The sequence below is a fragment of the Temnothorax nylanderi genome, unplaced genomic scaffold (genome assembly GCF_030848795.1).
Source record: "Temnothorax nylanderi isolate EJ_2023f unplaced genomic scaffold, tnyl_v1.0 TNYL_tig0019_pilon, whole genome shotgun sequence".
NCBI lineage: Eukaryota > Metazoa > Arthropoda > Insecta > Hymenoptera > Formicidae > Temnothorax > Temnothorax nylanderi.
Genome location: NW_027249081.1, coordinates 375554 through 396017, shown reverse-complemented (window position 1 = coordinate 396017; position 20464 = coordinate 375554). Strand labels below are relative to the sequence as shown.

The 20464-nt window shown below is 30.9% G+C and overlaps 3 protein-coding genes across 3 annotated transcripts; all 3 read right to left on the bottom strand.

The window, feature by feature from the left end:
- Positions 1-677: 677 nt before the first annotated feature.
- On the bottom strand, positions 678-4809 carry LOC139768904 (odorant receptor 13a-like). Its single transcript, XM_071699548.1, has 7 exons — positions 4794-4809; positions 3385-3654; positions 2722-3193; positions 2187-2286; positions 1885-2004; positions 1676-1831; positions 678-996 (listed from the first exon to the last, which is right to left on the bottom strand). Exons 1-7 carry the CDS (start codon positions 4807-4809, stop codon positions 943-945), a joined length of 1188 nt encoding a protein of 395 aa, XP_071555649.1. The 3' UTR covers positions 678-942.
- Positions 4810-5095: 286 nt separating this feature from the next.
- On the bottom strand, positions 5096-10246 carry LOC139768902 (odorant receptor 4-like). Its single transcript, XM_071699546.1, has 7 exons — positions 10231-10246; positions 8681-8950; positions 8043-8523; positions 6734-6833; positions 6424-6543; positions 6207-6362; positions 5096-5256 (listed from the first exon to the last, which is right to left on the bottom strand). Exons 1-7 carry the CDS (start codon positions 10244-10246, stop codon positions 5203-5205), a joined length of 1197 nt encoding a protein of 398 aa, XP_071555647.1. The 3' UTR covers positions 5096-5202.
- A 3668-nt stretch (positions 10247-13914) lies between these two features.
- Positions 13915-18461, bottom strand: LOC139768901 (odorant receptor 4-like). The gene is made up of 7 exons (XM_071699545.1): positions 18446-18461; positions 16724-16993; positions 16087-16567; positions 15574-15673; positions 15221-15340; positions 14749-14904; positions 13915-14034 (listed from the first exon to the last, which is right to left on the bottom strand). Exons 1-7 carry the CDS (start codon positions 18459-18461, stop codon positions 13981-13983), a joined length of 1197 nt encoding a protein of 398 aa, XP_071555646.1. The 3' UTR covers positions 13915-13980.
- Between the last annotated feature and the right edge of the window lie 2003 nt (positions 18462-20464).

Sequence of the window (20464 nt, the reverse complement as noted above, 5' to 3'; positions counted from 1 at the left end):
AAACATGTATTTGTTCAGCAAAAATTGCTGAACAAATGTGTATATATAAACAAACAGGTAGAATCTGTTAACAAAGAGTTAAAGTAGAAAATAAATAGTATAATCAAGTACGCACAATTATATTATAATTTTATTATTTTAACATTTGAATTTATTTAATCACTTATAATTACTTTTTTGCATTTATTAAATCAGAACTTACGTCATCAAATGCGAAAAGAAAATCGAGCATATTTAATATAAATATACATGGAAAGAACAATTTTGTTGAAATAAGCGGTTTTGTTACACATAAAAATTAGGCCAGATGCAGATTTGAAAATAATTGTTGGACCATCAAAATAATTATATCGAACACCTTAAGTATGATGATGTGCTGCAAAAAATGTTCACATTCTAGCAACTAGCTTGAGCGTCCAATATGATTATTTAGAATTTAGATGACCCAACAGAATTATTATTAAATCTGTATCTAAAGTTTTAAATACTTCAATAAAACTATGTGTAAAAAATACATAAACTCCTTGTAAAAATTATAATTTTTATGGATTTTGAAGACAAATTATTAAAAACAAATTATTTAATAAATAACGGATATTTATGTAAATATTATATAATTGTAATACTAAACATACTTTATTAAAAAAACAATTAATGAATAACGTGTTAAATAGCAAACAATATATAGTTATTAATAGTTATTAATTAATATTTAATACACTATTTGACTTATATTTCGTATAAGTTGTTGATGTAAGTTCTAATGGTCATAAACTGTTCAACGTGCGCAAGAATGTGTATTTTTTTAAATTCGAAAGTGGTGTTACAGACAGTGCATATAAATCGGTTTATTCCATTATTCAAAAATCGATATCGTAGTCAGTCATAAGAAGTCTGTCTGTTCATGATCTATTTGATCATCTCTCCACAGCATCATTTTCTCTAATCTCTCATTGTTAGCAATGCAGATAAGTACCCCATTGACGTTTTAAGAGTCTAAACAAGAGTATAAGATATAGATCAAATACAGTTTTATAATCATGATGAATGATATACAATATACAAACAATATACAAAACGTATATTGTTGCAATAAAAAATATATGTATATATAAAATACAGAAAAAATATATATACATATACATATACAACAGAAAATGTCTATAATACACAGTAAAAAATTTAATGTCAATGAAAGTCCACTCTAAATTTTGTGTTAAAATAACTCATTCATCGTGTTACTTGTTGACATTTAGAAATGTTATATCGACATTTTTTACAATGTATGTTTACAATAATGTTAAAATAACTTGTAAAAAATGTTGATATAACATTTCTAAATGTCAACAAGTAACACAATGAATGAGTTATATTAACACAAAATTTAGAGTGGACTTTCATTGACATTTGGTACACAAAATTTTTTACTGTGTAGAAGTATGTGTATTTGTATAGAAATGTACACACGAACATTTTGTAATTATTAAATTAAATATTCTTTATTTTTCTTTTTTATTTTGTATTATATACATATAATAAAAAATAATATTCAGTTTAATAATTACAAAATGTTTGTATGCATATTTTTATACAACTATACATACAAGCATAGACTCACACAATAGTCACTATAGATAGACAAAGCAATATATCTTTTTTTATAGGTATATCTTACCGTTCCGAACATCTCTAACGAAAAGGTTCCAAATTTTCCCGCCGTCAATCTAAGAGGAATCATAGATCGATATACAATGATCATTAAATCTCTTGCGTCTTTCGCTGATAGATCGTACCATTTGCATTCATACACGCCGTACGCCATATTGGTGCTCTGAAAATTATTTTTTTTGCATAGGTTGCATTAATGTATATAATTTATTTTACCTCCGTTATAAGTCTTTCAGCTGCGTAGCAATATGTATACAAGTGCGTCAACATACAGGTGATATAAAACGAGAGAAAAATTATTCTGACAATAGGCAATTTCAAATTATCTGTTATTATCTGGAAATAATATGTTTCAATTGTTGCATGTGATAAAATAATGCGCTGTGCAAATCTAACGCAATATATTATGTTGTTATGTAATAAAAAAGTATAATAATTTAATTTTTAATTAATATTCATTCAATTCTACCGCTTTATGAAATACACGGGAAGGAACATGTATAAATGATCTCACATACCGTGAAAATCTGAAAAGTTATAGAACACATCTGAAAAGTAGCGAGTAACACGTTTACAAATAAGACTGTGCTGTAGCAACCGTCGATCATCTTTGCGTTCCTTGAAAATTCGTACATTATTTACTTATTATAGTTATAGTTATAACATTAAATGTGTTAATGATTTGTTATTCGAATTTCAATGTACAAATATTAAAAAAGACTTTCAATTTAATGTTTTTATCTTGAATTTATAAGAATTTGTTTTAATTTCACACTTTTTATCATGTTGGTATTTAGGTTTGATAATCCCAAGTTTCTTTCCGCCGCTTAAAAGCACGATATATTTTAAAAGAAAAAAATATATATAGATATACATATAAATTAACAAATATTTTTATATAATTACATTATATATATTATATGTTTCTTCTTGTGATATAAGAGGGTAGAATTTTTTTAAAATTTATTTTAAAAATAAGTCTACTATCTGAGAATGTTTATAACTTTACATTATCAAGAATATCAAGTAATGCACCAGAAATTTTCGACGTACCTGATGAGATGCTCATGTCGTACAACGATCGCTGCTAAACCTTCCCTAAATCTCGAGGAAGATATAGATTTGCTAGCTAATTTGTTGACTAGATTGTTAAGTATCGTCCGCAGGTTTATCAGCTGTGCGCACACGTGCAGCACGAGTATCGAGACAAAGCTGTCGACGGAGTAGTTAGCAAGGACCGTATATGCGCCGCCGAACATTTGAATCATATATGTGATTTCGTAAGTCGGACTCTTTTGGATGTTTTCCACCCGATAGGCGAGGCTCCGATGAGGCTGGTGTATATTTTTAAAGAATTTCATCAGATAAAGAGAAAGCGAAAATATAATCAAACCCGTTGCGGATACGCAACATCTAAGAGATAAGTTTCTGCCGCGTCTCGCAATCTTCAACATAGTATTTCGTTCCCAGTTGCTCGTCGAAGTCACCCAATCGGCCATGATCGATCCCATCAGCAGTCGAAGTGCTTCCAGGTTGAACACAATATATCAGTTCGAATATAAATTACCAAAACAAGCAAATTTCTTTACATAAAGATTATCGAACAATCTGGGTATTTTGTGCTTAAATAAGGAGGATATATATCTGATATTTCATATCATGGACAGCAGAAATTAATTTATCCGACATTTATGTTGTCGCGAAAAGTGAACTTACTTTTGCCGTGATACCAGGTAACGAGCAACTTGCACACTGCTAACAAGCTGTAATTCGCGGCAGCAAAAGTTTCCACCATTCGAGTCACGTCACCCCAAGCACGGATCACATTCATCATTTGAGGCGCGGATACGTACAGGCTTACAGTACACGTAACGATAATGAATCTTATGCTCGGCCGACGAAAACCACTCAAAGAGATATCGGGATCGGGCCATATGCCAAATATCCATAGCCATTGGCGAGTCAGGGTAAACATGTAATTCAAATCTATAATAAAATAAAATTTTTTAAAGAAATATTACTGCATAATTTAGAATACACATTAATCTTTTGACATTATTTTTTAACATTTTTTTCTCGTTTTTTTTACTATGAAGTAATCATCTACTTTATTAGTGAATGTAGAAGCTATTTAATTTTTCACTGTATTATAGCACTCATAGAAGAGAGAATTTACTTTATTTATATAATTTCTTATATAATTTGTTATAGATTATTATAAAATATAGCTAACACTTCTTTGGGCTTGTGCACATAGCAATTAATAGATTAAAGGAATAAATAGTAGATAAAGTGAACAAATAATATGTGTGATTTTATCAAGACAAAACTAAAAATATTTTTTGTGATAACGTTTCTTTAATATTGTACTGATTTTATATGCACGGTTATGTCATTTAAGCTTCAAATTTTTATTTACAAGATCTCTTTGTGCAAAATTTTGTATTATTATCGCCACGGAAAGTTGCTGCTGTATCCTTTGGTTTCCAGAGTTGTTAAAACTCTGGAAAATTTCCCTCCAACGTAACTCTTTCACTTGAAACAGAGAACGATTTGTGCACAACCAACCGTATATTTCATGCACCACGTCCAACTTTGCCACTCAAGAACACCGTAAAACCTATCGTCGAAAACGAAATGTTTTTTGCCAGTATCCAAAGTTTTATTCCTATTCCCGTAAACTTTTGTGGGCTATCAAAGTTCTAAACTTCTATAGACTCCTTGCAAAAAATAGAATTGTTTCTTGCAAATTTTTGCAACGATTTATTAAAGCACATAAAACATTTATTAATTATACTTTTTCTTTTATTTAATAAACAATTGTTAGTTTTATTATATATTTGTTGTGCTCACTTCCTCACTAAATATGCCAATAAATATGTTAAATAAGTAACATGTTAAATGACAAACAGAGTATAGTTGCTTTAAAAAAAATATATATTTTTTTATGTTAATAAAATAAAAATAAAATAACACGTATGGTAAAGCAGCAAGACTAAAATAAAATTAGGAAAATATTGAAAGCTAGACACAATTATTGATCATTATGTTTCTATGTGATTATATTTTTAACAGCATATCGCAGTGCAGGGATTTTTACTATTTTCTTTCGAGATATATTCTACCTTCGTTGATAGTCATTGATGTTCACAGCGCAAAAATTATCGTTTGACTGACTCGCTCTCCGCGATTATACTAAACCGCCGTGATTTTGCGCTTGCTCAGTGTACAAAGGATTCAACCGCTACCATCTGTGAATACTTGCACAAACTCTTGTATAGAGCAATCGATAGTAACATGCAATTATCATGTCACTGAATCAAATATTGTAAACGTTATAAATATTGCTTTATCTTTTTAATATAGTATTATCTTCTTAATTAAGAAATTAAGTTTGACGCAGAAATGTTAAATAAATAATTTGTTTTGTTGCACAAAACCTATATTTATCTAGCAAAAATTATATTACAAATAACATATATAGTCTTATTAACACAGCACGTAGAAAATTTATAATTGTTCCAGCATTATACTCTAATTCATCATTGTCAGCAATACAGATAGGTATCCCATTGACGTTTTCACCATCTATATATAGAATAAAAATAAAATATAACTTTCAATTTTTATCATAGGTTATAATAAAAATGATAATATTCTTATACATATACTTATTAATATAGGTACATATACATATATAATCCATATCTAAAAAATATATTTAAAAAGCACAATATTCAGCATACAGAGAATGACAAAACAAATCTTATTGATCAATTCTTGGAAATTTTCTCCTGTTTTAAAGCGTCTTCGAGTCTTGTCATATCTTCAACTTTTTCCCTCACAGTTTTAAGTAGCTCTGTTTTAAATTACTAGACATCACAGTCGCGCGCTACGCGCGCGCTATTTAACTATAATATTTCACTGTTACTATTACACTATTAACCACACAACTGTCAAAATATGCCATGACAGCCGCTCATGAAGCAAGCGCAACAAGAGAACAATCGGCATCGCGGAAAAGCGACAACAATATTTCGATAGATTCGATGACATCCCCTTTTTAAAAGAGGACTAGACACTACAGACGCGCGCGAAGCGCAACAACAACCGCGATATATTCGAGTATCGACTTTGCACGCCTTCTTTAGAGAGGGAAATCTATCGCGGCTGTATCTGGAGACTTTGAAATCCACTTTAGAAATGCTTTTTATATTGTTTCACATGAACTTCAAAGTCATTTTTCCATCACACCGTTGTGCTGCAAGTGAACTTGACGCGAGATGCAACCGTGTTTCGGTTTTATTTTAAAAGTTGTGAAAGTACTTTCTTTCAATTAGTGTGATCGAAAGAGAACATTTTTAATTTTTATAATAAAGTATAAATTACTTTAGAACGCAAACAATAAAAATCTTATTAAAAATTAAAAGTGTTTATCATCGTGTTTTGTCTCTCTCTGTAAGCCAAAGATAAGATTTTATTGAATAAGATTTTTTATTGCGCGAAAATAAAATGTTTTTTTCTCTTAGATATCTTACTGTTTCAAACATTTCTAATGAAAAAACTCCAAATTTTCCAGCCGTCAATCTAAGCGGAATTGTAGATCGATATAGCATAAACATTAAATTCTTTGCGTCTTTCGATGATATATCGTACCACTTGCATTTATACACGCCATATGCCATACTGGTGCTCTGAAAATTAGATTTCTGTTTTGCACAGAAAAATCGCGTTTGATATACATAACTACTTTACCTCCGTTAAAAGTCTTTCAGCTGAGTAACAATAAATATACAAATGTATCAATACCGCAATGACGTAAAACGAGAGAAAACCCACTTTGGCAGGAGGTACATCCAAATGATTTGATATTATCTGAAAATAATACTTTTCTGTTTCTAAGTTCAACAATTGTTTATAACAATCAACCATATCGTAAAATTTTTATCTATATCTCAATTCTTCATCAAAAAAGCATCACTACTAAACTAAAAAATTAAAACATTTAACATATATTAATTTCTGTTGCTTAAATTATACAGAAAACCAAATAAATGTCACTTACCATGAAAACTTGAAAGCTTACAAAACACAGTTGGAAAGTAGCGGCAAACATGTGTATAAATAACACTACGGTATAACAGTCATCTACTGTCTTTGCGTTCCTTAAAAATTCATAAATTTCACACTTATATTATCGACTAATTATTTTAAGGGGTTACATACCTTTAACAGGCCTAAAACTAGGTCGAAATTAACAAATTTTTATCATGGGTAAAATTATATTTTAAAAAATGAAAACACATGTTTTGTAAAGTACCTAATCTTTTTAGAATATCTCCCAAGAATTTCAATAAAAATACCAAAAATTGAGGTCCTGGCAGCTGTTTTCCCGAAAGGTGTTTGTAAAAATGGCGTTTGCGGTACCAGAAACACCTCCGCTCCCTCTTATGTGAAATATAAAATAAAAATTTGCCGTTAAACTAAATAAATGAAACTATATAGTGCTAGTCATAGCCGATTGTGAAAATATTAATTATTCAAAAAATGGCAGCGATTCATAGCGAAAAATGCGATTTTTTTTACTACAAAATCGGTTTTCTCTTATTTATAAAAAAAAAACTAAAAGTTGCCATAAATCGAAAAAATTTTATGACAAGCACTAGATTATTGTATTGAGAGTAGCTGTAAAAAATTTCATGCAAATCGGTTCACTATAGTCTTCGAAATATTTCTGATATCGATTTTTAAAACACTGTTTCGAGAAAATAGCTACCAAAACCTTAATTCTTAATACTTTTTATTGAAATTTTCGGAAGATATTCTCAAAAGATTACTTTACAAGACATGTATTTTCATTTTTTAATAAAACATAATTTTACCCACAACAAAAATTCGTTAATTTCGACCTTGTTTTGTACAAATCTTAAGATTTAATTTAGGATTTTTGAAGTAAACTAGTATCTCACTTTCTCATTGTCCACATTTAAGTCTGATAGTCTTAAAGTTTTAAAGTAAAGTCTTTAGAGAATCATATTATAAAGAAATATCTTAATCAAAAAATCCTTTATGTTTATGTTACATTGTAGGCCGCGTTCAGCAGACACAACTGTTGAGTGTCGTCTTATCAACACGCTACGCTGATCTGTTGGGTCTAAAAGTAACAGCCAATCATGTTCGATTGCTACTGAGCGGTTTGTTCTGCTGAACATACCCGTATATACCCATCTTATACATATAAAAAAGACATAAAATTTTATTTTAAAATTTCATAAATAATCAATACTTATATCCCATGAATAAATTGCTGTAAATACAATATTTAGAGACATTTTGCACTATTAAATAACCTGGCTCGAAATTTGTCGGCATACCTGATGAGATGTTCGTGACGGATAGTGATCGCAGCTAATCCTTTCTTAAATCTCGAGGAGGATATAAATCCTTCGGCTAGTTTGTCGACCAGATCGTTGAGTGCCGTTCGCAGATTTATCAACTGTGCGCATATGTGCAGCAGGAATATCGAGACGAAACTGTCGACGGTAGAATTGATGAGGGCCGTGCATATGCCGCCGGAAAGTTGAGTGAAAAAAGTAATTTCGTAGTTCGGACTCCTGTGAATGTTGTAAGGATAGGTGGACCCATACACGAGAGTCCGTTGAGATTGGTGCATATTTCGATAGAACTTCCGCAGATTGAAAAAAAGATAAAACGGAAGCGTGCACACGGTGACCACGTAACAACTAAGAGATAAGATTCTGCCACGTTTCGCAATATTTAACATTGTATTTCGTTCCCGGTCGTTCTTCGAAGTCATCCAATCGGTCACGACCGATGTCATCAGCGTTCGAAGTGCTTTCGGATTAAACATGATACATCAGTACGAATAGCATGAATGGACGAGATCGTTTTTATATAAATAAAATGTTGTACAATATTGATGTTAAAATTAAATAATAAATTTTTACATATATATCTCTCACGATAAAAATATATCGATGCAATAACTTACTTTCACCGTGATACCAAGTACCGACTAATTTGCATAGTGCCATCAAGCTGTAGTTTGCGGAAGCGACGTATTCCACCATCCGTGCCACATTACCCCAGACAAGAATCATATTCGTCAATTGCGGCACGATCACGTAAAGGCACAGGATACACGTAACAATTATGAATCTTATGCTTGGTCGGTGGAAGTCACTCGAAGGCGTGAATGGATCGGGCCATACGCCGAATACCCGCAAACATTGGCGACTCAGCGCAAAGGCGTAATTGAAATCTAATCATAAAATCGCATTTCATAAAGAATATTTCAGCTTATTGCTAATTTAGAAAAAACATTATCCCTTTACATTATTTTTTTCAATTTGTTTTACTGTCTTGCTAGAAGTAATCACTTCATATTTCACGAATGTTTCGTAGTTATATATAGGTATCTCTAAGTAGCATTCACATAGTAAATTTCACTTTATTTGTATTATTTCTTACAATTTGTCATGGAATATTACAACTAATTAGAATTGCTCAGGAGAAATATTAAAAAGAGGTGTGAACTCGTTGTGAGTTATACCCGAGATTATTAGATATTATTTTACTAAAGCTAAACTAAAAATTTAAAGTGTTCTTAGTGATAGCATTTATAATAACTCTCTTTAAAAGGTTCTTCTTCTTTTGTAAAATTTTGTATTATTGTTCTGACGAAAAAGACTGCTATTTTAATCGTACTTCGATTTTTAAGAGTTAAGATTTTCGACAAACTTTTTGTCTATAACAGAGAGAACTAAGAAGTAAATCGTGCACACATCAGCAGAATTAACCGTTCAATTTATGCACCATGTTCAACCCTGGCACTTAAAACTCACTTTGAAACAACCTATACGCGTCGAAAAAACGAGCTTTTGCAAGCATATAGAAAGTTTTATATCTGTTTTCGCAAAACTTTCGTGGAACACGAAGTTCCGAACTTTTATGACAGATGTATAGACACCAGGCAAAAAATAAATGCAAATTTTTGCGACAAATTGTTAAAAGCGAATTATTTCTTTTATTTAATGTGAGAAATCTTTAGTTATGTAAATTATTATCTATTTATGATATTGAACATCCCTTATTAAAATATTATTTCATAAACAACACATCGAGTAACAAACAGAATATAATCAAGAGAAGAAATATCTTTGTAATGGTAAGAAAGAAAAAATAAATTGTAATATAAAACAATATAATTAGTTAAAATTGGAAATTAGAAAAATATTGAAAACTAATCACTATTATCAAGATAAATAATGATATTTTATACGAAATAAATCATTTAATACCTCTAATATAAGGATTTCATTAATTTATTACTTTACCGATATAGTAATTTAGTTATAATCAATTTTTGAAAAATTTACAGAATTTAAGCCGCGGAATGAAAAGTTCTTATTAACACACGAATGATTGAAGGTATAAGTTTTATATTATATTGTATCATGTTTCACACGCCGCGCTTATTTATAATTTTTAGTAGAATATCGTGGTGCGAACTTTCTGCTACTTTTTCGAGATATATTCTACCTTCGTTGACGTTCATTGCAGTTCACGGAGCGAAAATTATCGTTTAACTGAGTCGTTCTTCGTGATTATATCAAACCGTCTGATTTTGCGCTTGCTCAGTACACGAAGGATTAAACCTACCATCTGTGAGTACTTCTGCGAACCCTTTCGGATAAGAATCAATAGTAACATGAGCAGTACATGATCACCATGTACTGTATCAAATACCGTGAATGTAGTGCTTGCTTTTGGGCTATAAGCAAATTGCTTGCCCGACGAGGACTTTTCGTTCATTCACATCGACCAGTGCTTAATTTCCAGCGGTTCAAAATCTGCAAAGAGATGTCACTGAAGTAAGATTGAATAGACTCGAACGTTGCACGTATGTCGTAAAAAATATCATTTATTCGTGGTAAGGGGAGAAATAAATATATTCGCGTAACGGCTGGCGACGTTCTTTTTCTGAAATTAGTAATATTTAGTACCTAACGTTTCGATCGTTTCTGACCTCTCAACGCATCGAAATAAATTATACTTCACACATGGCGCATAATTTCGGACGGAATGCGGGTATCAGAAATGAGACGAGATAAAGTGACAGGCAGAAATATTCACCAAAGGATGATTAAGAAATACCGGGATATGATGATGAAATTGGAAACATTCGGAAATTGCAGAGGATGCAACTCACTTACCGCCGGGATTACATTTTCTTTCTTAAATTCTACACTTGATTGTCTAAATTACAAATATGAGTGCATATTAAATAAAATCGTCTCGATTGCAAATGTGCACAGTTTTGGCTCGGTTTTGATTCAACGTATTTGATGAAAACATTTAATTACAAAATTATCGCAAACGCAAATTAATGAAGTACTTTTCTAAAGATTACGTTGGAGATTTTAAATGTAATTCATTACAATCACGCGAGTCGCAAATTTCTACTAATCGGAAAATATCTTATGTACCGAGTAATTTGTAACGAGTAATTTGCATGTTGCCGAACTGAAATTCGCAGAGGCAAAATTTTCCACCGTCACCTTAAGCGCGAATCACATTTATCATTTAAGACATGGATACGGATCACTACGGGAGAACTAATCGATAGCTTGGGTTCGAATTATGTAATAAAACTGTTTTCATTTTTCGTCTACGTCCCATGAGCAGAGATATTGCGATGCAAAGTCCGAATCGGCAAATTTATATTTTAGAAACTTCATTGTCGTCGCCTGTAGATACTGTTGGTTTTTCCATTTTTGGATGCCATAATTTCTCGGTTGCGTTGCGTTTAAGAAAATTATTGGGAATATCCCGACAAGTTTTTATGACAACTTCTCTACCACAAAGATATAAGTGTTCGCATTTTAAAACTAGCCAATTATCATGTATTGTTATTGATATTAGGTCAATAGATTGACAGTACTCATTAATACAATTAGTAAAATTCAACAAGTTGCACGAAAGATAAATAAATTATACTGTGTTGTTAATAATAAGCATAGTTTTATTAGCTTAGAATTAGTTATATTTCACGGGGCGGCAGTGTGGTCTAGTGGTAGAGCGCCAGACTCGTAATCTGAGAAACCAGGTTCGAGTCCACTTGAGCACGTAAACATGGAATTTATTTTCCGAAAGCTGCGCCCTCCGTGCAAGAAAGACTCTTATGCGGAGCAAACTGGGCTCCGTCTTTCGGGAAGAGACGTTAAGCCGTTGGTCTAAAAGGTTAAGTGAGAGGAGAGAAGAGTAGTGATGGATGAGAATTGTAACCCTAAGGGGATCGATTAAAACTTCCATTTACTCCATTTAGTTATATTTCACAACTTATATGTAATTAATAAAAGGCGTTTGTTTGAAGTTAAACACAACTTGTAATAACTTTACAAGTTAATGCACATATACATATATACAACAATTTAACATGGTTACTTAAAAAAGGCATGATATATATAAAAATTTAGTTTTTAAAAAAAGAGACCAAGTATATACGTCTGTCTAACCATAAAAGTACAATATTAGAAAATGGCATCAAGTAGGAATAAATCTTTGGAAAAGAACTGTGGTGTATATTTTTAAAAAATTTAATCAAATTTTTAAAATTATTTAATGTAAAAAAACTTGACGCTGCCATATTGAATAACTTAAATTTATGTTATTTTAATATTATTTATAATATATTTTATATTTTATATTAATGCATAATATTAAATTAAATCATATTATTTCTCTTATTATTTAAATCATATTATTATATCCATCCCATACATGTATGTCTATTTCAATTATTTTTGAATATTTTCAGGTGTAGCTAGTAGCGCCAAGATTTTTTGCATTTAATATTTTTGCATTTAAAATTTTGATATATTTTAATTTTTCAAAAAAAAAACAACGGCTTCTTTCCAAAGATTTATTTATACTTGGTGCCATTTTCTGATATCATACTTTTTGTAGGTAAACAGATATATTCTGCCTTCGTTGATAATCATTGATGTTTAAGGCGCAAAAAAATTGCTTGAATCACTTTCCGCGATTACACTAAATCGCCATGACCTTGTAGTTACTTAGGGAGCTTTCCAACATGCGACACAAGTATCGTTTTATCTTTGTTACTCATTATCAAAAAAGAAAGATAGAACGATGCTTGTGTCGACTTGTGTCGCTTGCCGGAAAGCTCCCTTAGTATACAAAGGATTCAACCGCTACCATCTGAATACATGTACAAACTCTTGTGTGGAACAATTGAGTAGTAACATGTAAGGTATTTATGCATAAAAGGGGCCTCCTCTCCGATTTGCTTTATTTTTAAATATGTTGTTGGGGATGTCTTCCCGAGTCATTTCATATATATATATAAGGGCCGGACTCAAATAATTTCGGAGATACAAGCTGAGAAAGGATAAAAATAATAAATACAAATATTTATGCATAAAAGGGACCTCCTCTCCGATTTCAATGACCTTGACATATGTTGTCAAGGTCACCCTCCTGAGTGACCTTCAGAAGTTTTTAGCCATCGGTCGTTATTCGTTAAAAAGTTATTAACAAAAAAAGTTTGAAAAATATATCAATTATTTTAAGTACTGAGAGGCATAAACGACTAATATTACGTTGTGTGTGTGTGTGAGTGACGCGCTTTAAAAATATTTAAGTGTTTAAAGTCTACATAGGTTTAAACCTACATAGGTTAGTGACGCGCTTTAAACAGTTAAATACTTTTAAACCGCGTCATCTAACCTACATAGGTTAGATGACACGCTTTAAACACTTAAATACTTTTAAAGCGCGTCACTAATCTACATAAATAAATTAAATAAATAAATAAATAAATAAGGTAAATGTTAAAATAAGGTATTATTTTTATCATTTTTCAGCTTGTATCTCCGAAACTATTTGAGCCCGGCCCTTATATATACATATATGAAATGACTCGGGAAGACATCCCCAACAACATATTTAAAAATAAAGCAAATCGGAGAGGAGGCCCCTTTTATGCATAAATACCACATGTAATTATCACGTTACTGAACCGCATATTGTAAATATTAAAAATATTGCTTTTTCTATTTAATATAGCATTATCTTCTTAATTGAGAAATTAAGTTATGACGTCGAAAAATGATAAATAAATAATATGTTTTGTCGCACAAAAATATTTATCCAGAAAAAATTACATTACACGTAATATATGTAATCCTATTAACACAGTACCGATATAGAAAATAAGTAGTAATTAAGTATCGCAGTTAATTTAGTATTATTCCAGCATTATACTCTCTAATCCATCATTGTCAGCAATGCAGATAGGTATCCCATTGACGTTTTCACCGTCTACGTAGAATAAAAATAAAATATAAATTCCGATTTTTGTCTCATAGGTTATAATAATAATGATACTATTCTTCTAGTCTTAGTTTATATAATATATTTAAAAAGCACAATATTCAGCATACAGAGAGTGACAAAACAAGTCTTATTGATCAATTCTTGGAAGGTTCTCTTCTATTCTAAAGCGTGTTCGAGTCTTGTCATATCTTTAACTTTTTCTCCTCAAAGTTTCAATAAGTAGCTTTGTTGTTGTAAATTATCCATTGCGGCTGCATTTGAATCTCCAGACTCTGAAATCCATTTTAGAAAAGCATTTTATTTTGTTCCGCATGAATTTTAGTGTCGTTTTTCCACTTCGCCGTTGTCCTAACTTGAACTTGGCGCGAGGTGCGACCGTGTTTCCTGATATGTGTATACATATAATGATACAGAATCTTGAACCGTTCTGCGCAACTGTTAGTTTTATTTTAAAAGTTGTAAAAGTACTTTCTTTTAGTTAGTGTAATCGAAAGAGAACATTTTCAATTTTGACAATAAAGTATAAATTACTTTAGAACGTAAAAAATAAAAATCTTATTAAAAATTAAAAGTGTTTATCTCTCATGCTTTGTCTCTTTCTCTCTTCTCTCTCTCTCTCTCTCTCTCTCTCTGTAGGCTAAAAATGAGATTTTTGTTGCGCGGAAAATAAAGTGTTTTTTTCTCTTATAGATATCTTACTGTTCCGAACATTTCTAATGAAAAAGCTCCAAATTTTCCAGCCGTCAATCTAAGCGGAACTGTAGATCGATACAACATAAACATTAAGTTCTTCGCGTCTTTCGATGATATGTCGTACCACTTGCATTCATACACGCCATACGCCATATTGGTGCTCTGAAAATTATATTTCTGTAGATCCAAAATTATTTAACGACACAATTGGCCAAAATTAATTCTTTATTAAATCACAACGTTTCGACCCTAATCGGATCCTTATCAAGTGAGATATTTTTACACAGCTTCAACTCTCACTTGATAAGGATCCGATTAGGGTCGAAACGTTGTGATTTAAAAAAAGAATTAATTTTGGCCAGTTGTGTCGTTAAATAATTTTGGATCGTTTTTAATATTTACTGGCGAAGAGAAATTATTGTTATTATATTTCTGGTTTGCACAGAAAAATCGCGTTTGACGTACATAATTACTTTACCTCCGTTAAAAGTTTTTCAGCTGAGTAACAATAAATATACAAATGTGTCAATACAAGAACGACGTAAAACGAGAGAAAACCCATTTTGACAAGAGATACATCCAAATGATTTGATATTATCTGAAAATAATACTTTTCTTTTTCTAAGTCGAACAATTGTTTGTAATAATCAACCATTTGTAATAATAACCATAAAATTTTAATCTATATCTCAATTCTTTATTGAAAAATCATTATTAAACTAAAAAATTAAAAACATTTAAATTAAAAATTAAAATTAAAAAATTTAACATGTATTAAATTTTTCTGTTGCATAAACATAAACTATACAGAAAACAAATCATCTTACTTACCATGAAAACTTGAAAGCTTTCAAAACACAGTTGAAAAGTAGCGGCAAACATGTGTACAAATAACACAGCGCTATAGCAGTCGTCAACTGTCTTTGCGTTCCTTAAAAATTCATGTATTTCATACTCTAATTATAATTATTGATTAATTATAATTATTTTAATGTACAAATTTTAAAAAAGATTTAATTTAGGATCTCAATTTCTGAAAGTAAGCTTATATCTCACTTTTTTATTGTCCACATTTAAGTCTGTCTTAAAATTTTTTTAAATTTATAGAATCTTTACAATTATATTACTATATGTTTAAAAAAATATTTTAATAAAAAAAATATTTTTTGTCTATGAGACATTGTATACACTCCTTCTTATAAATATGAAAGAGAGAGACACATTGAATTTTATTTTAAAATATAAATAATTAATGATGATATCTCATGAATAAATTGCTGTAAATGTTTAAAAATGTTTTGCACTATAATATTAAATAACCTGCTTTGAAATTTGTTGGCATACCTGATGAGATGTTCGTGACGGATAGTGATCGCAGCTAAACCTTCCTTAAATTTCGGGGAGGATATAAATCCTTTAGCTAGTTTGTCGACCAGATCGTTGAGTGCCGTTCGTAGATTTATCAGCTGTGCGCTTATGTGCAGCACGAGTAAAGAGACGAAACTGTCGACAGTACAGTTGATGAGGGCAGAGTACATACCGCCGAACAGTTGAGTGAAAAAAGTAATTTCGTAGTTCGGACTCTTTTGAATGTTGTAAGGATAGGTAAACCGATACATGAGGGTCCGTTGAGGTTGGTGCATATTTCGATAGAACTTCAGCAGAGTGAGAGAAACGCCAAACGTGACTGTACACGAGGAGGCCACGTAGCATCTAAGAGATAAGGTTCTGCCACGTCTCGCGATATTTAACATTGTATTTCGTTCCCGATCGTTCTTCGAAGTCATCCAATCGGTCATGACCGATGTCATCAGCGTTCGAAGCGCTTTCGGATTAAACATGATACATCAGTATGAATAGTATGAATGATCGAGGCCGTTTTTACATAAATAAAACTGTTGTACAATATTGATGTTAAAATTAAATAACGAATCCTTAAATTTATATCTCTCACGATAAAAATATCGATATAATAACTTACTTTCACCGTGATACCAAGTACCGACTAATTTGCATAGTGCCAGCAAGCTGAAGTTCGCGGAGGCAACGTATTCCACCATCCGAGCCACATTACCCCAGGCAAGAATCATATTCGTCAATTGCGGCACGATCACGTAAAGACACAGGATACACGTAACAATGATGAATCTTATGCTTGGTCGCTGGAAGTCACTTATAGGCATAAATGGATCGGGCCATACGCCTAATATGCGTAAACATTGACGACTCAGCGCAAAGGCGTAATTGAAATCTAATCATAAAATCGAATTTTATAAAGAATATTTCAACTTATTGCTAAGTTTGGGCTGGGCGTTGATGAATGAGTGAGTCAGTGAGTCAGTCAGGACATCTTCCTTTATATATATAGATTTAGAAGTAACATTATCTCTTTACGTTATTTCAAAAAAATTTTTTACTCTTTTGTTAGAAGTAATCATTTATTTATTTATAAATTTAAAATTCGCGTCATATTTCAAGACTGTTTCGTGGTTAAAGGTATCTCTAATTGTAAGTAGCACACATAGTAAATTTCACTTGTGTTATTTCTTACATATTGTCATGGAATATTATAAGTTACAACTAATTTGAATTGTTAAGGGGAAATATCAAAAACAGATGAATAGTAGAAGTAAAAAAAGAATACATATTTTACTAAAACTAAACTAAAAATTTAAAGTGTTCTTAGTAATAACATTTAAAACTCTCTTTAAAAGATTTTTTATTTTTTGTAAGATTTTGTATTATTATTCTGATGAAATCGCTTGCTATTTTAATCGTACTTCGGTTTTCTAAGAATTAAAGTTTTAGATAAACTCTTTGTTTGTAACGGAGAAATATAAAAACGATTCGTGCACACATCAGCAGAATTAACCGTTCAGTTTTATGCACCATGTTCAACTTTGCCACTCAAAAACACTTTGGATCAATCTATACGTCGAGAAAGTAAGGTTTTGTTAGCATTGAAAGTTTTGTATCTGTTCTCGAAAACTTTCGTAGATCACGAAGTTCTGAACTTTTATGACAGATGTATAGACACCTGGCAAAAAATTAATGCGGATTTTTGCGACAATTTGTTAAAAGCGAATTTTTCCTTTTATTTATATATAGTATGTAACAGTTAATTACGTAAATTAAATTATTATATATATCTATAATGTTGAACGTTCCTTATTAACCCTTAGAGAAATTTAATATTATAAGTGATTATTGGGCTAGTGATTAATTACTTATTTTCAGTATTGAAAGTATTAAAAACAGTGCTTTTAATACTCAAAATAAGTAATTAATTACTAGCCAAATTATCACTTACAGTATTAAATTTCTGTAAGTGAAAGAATTTTTTCATGAACAACACATTAAGTAACAAACAGGATATATAGTCAAGAGAAGAAATATCTTTGTAATGGTAAAAAAAAAAAAAAAATTGTAATATAAAACAATATGATTAGTTAAAATTGAAAAAAGAAAAATATTGAAAACGATCGAATCACTATTATCAAGATAAATAATAATATTTTATAATATAAAGATTTCATTAATTTATTACTTTATCGATACTAATTTAATTATAATTAATTTTGAAAATGATTGAAAATGTAAGTTTTATACTATATTGTATTATATTTCACTTGACGCGCTTATTTATTATTTTTAGTAGAATATCGTGATGCGAACTTTGCTACTTTTTCGAGATATGTTCTACCTTCGTTGACGTTCATTGCAGTTCACGGAGCGAAAATTATCGTTTAACTGAGTCGTTCTTCGTGATTATCAAACCGTCTGATTTTGCGCTTGCTCAGTACACGAAGGATTAAACCTACCATCTGTGAGTACTTCTGCGAACCCTTTCGGATAAGAATCAATAGTAACATGAGCAGTACATGATCACCATGTACTGTATCAAATACCGTGAATGTAGTGCTTGCTTTTGGGCTATAAGCAAATTGCTTGCCCGACGAGGACTTTTCGTTCATTCACATCGACCAGTGCTTAATTTCCAGCGGTTCAAAATCTGCAAAGAGATGTCACTGAAGTAAGATTGAATAGACTCGAACATTGCACGTATGTCGTAAAAAATATCATTTATTCGTGGTAAGGGGAGAAATAAATATATTCGGGTAACGGCTGGCGACGTTCTCTTTCTGAAATTAGTAATATTTAGTAACGTTTTGATCGTTTCTGACCTCTCAACGCATCGAAATAAATTATACTTCACGCATGGCGCATAATTTCGGACGGAATGCGGGTATCAGAAATGAGACGAGATAAAGTGACAGGCAGAAATATTCACCAAAGGATGATTAAGAAATACCGGGATATGATGATGAAATTGGAAACATTCGGAAATTGCAGAGGATGCAACTCACTTACCGCGGGGTTACATATATCTTTTTTCTTAAAGTCTACACTTGATTGTCTAAATTACAAATATGAGTGCATATTAAATAAAATCGTCTCGATTGCAAATGTGCACAGTTTTGACTCGGTATTGACTCAACGTACTTGATGAAAACATTTAATTACAAAATTATCTCAAACACAAATTAATGAAGTATTTTTCTAAAGATTACGTTGAAGATTTTAAATGTAACTAATTACAATCACGCGATTCGTATAAATATCCACTGATCAGAAAATATTTTATGTACCGAGTAATTTGTAACGAGTAATTTGCATGTTGCCGAACTGAAATTCGCAGAGGCAAAATTTTCCACCGTCACCTTAAGCGCGAATCACATTTATCATTTAAGACATGGATACGGATCACTACGGAGAACTAATCGATAGCTTGGGTTCGAATTATGTAATAAAACTGTTTTTACTTTTCGTCCCATGAGCAGAGATATTGCGATGCAAAGTCCGAATCGGCAAATTTATATTTAAGAAACTTCATTGTCGTCGTCTGTAGATACTGTTGGTTTTTCCATTTCTGGATGCCATAATTACTCGGTTGCGTTGCGTTTAAGAAAATTATTGGGAATATCCCGACAAGTTTTTATGACAACTTCTCTACCACAAAGATATAAGTGTTCGCATTTTAAAACTAGCCAAGCATCATGTATTGTTATTGATATTAGGTCAATAGATTGACAGTACTCATTAATACAATTAGTAAAATTCAACAAGTTGCACGAAAGATAAATAAATTATACTGTGTTGTTAATAATAAGCATAGTTTTATTAGCTCTGAAATAGTTATATTTCACAACTTATATGTAATTAATAAAAGGCGTTTGCCTGAAGTTAAACACAACTTGTAATAATTTTATAAGTTAATACACATATACATATGGAGGGGTTAAAGCCATAGTGGTGTAAGTCACTTTTTTTAACCTATCGAGTTAAGTTCATAGATGCAGTCTACACATGCAGATATGTTGAAAAAAGAAGAAAAAAAAGTGGTCAAAAAAATTGACTTACACCACTATGGCTTTAACCCCTCCATATTAGAAAATGGGATCAAGTAGGAATAAATCTTTGGAAAAAAACTGTCGTATATTTTTAAAAAATTTAATCAAATTTTTAAAAATATTTAATGTAAAAAAACTTGACGCTGCCATAATGAATAACTTAAATTTATACTATTTTAATATTATTTATAATATATTTAATATTTTATATTAATACATAATATTAAATTAAATCGTATTATTATATCCATCCCATACATGTACATCTATTTCAATTATTTTTGAATATTTTCAGGTGTAGCTAGCAGCGC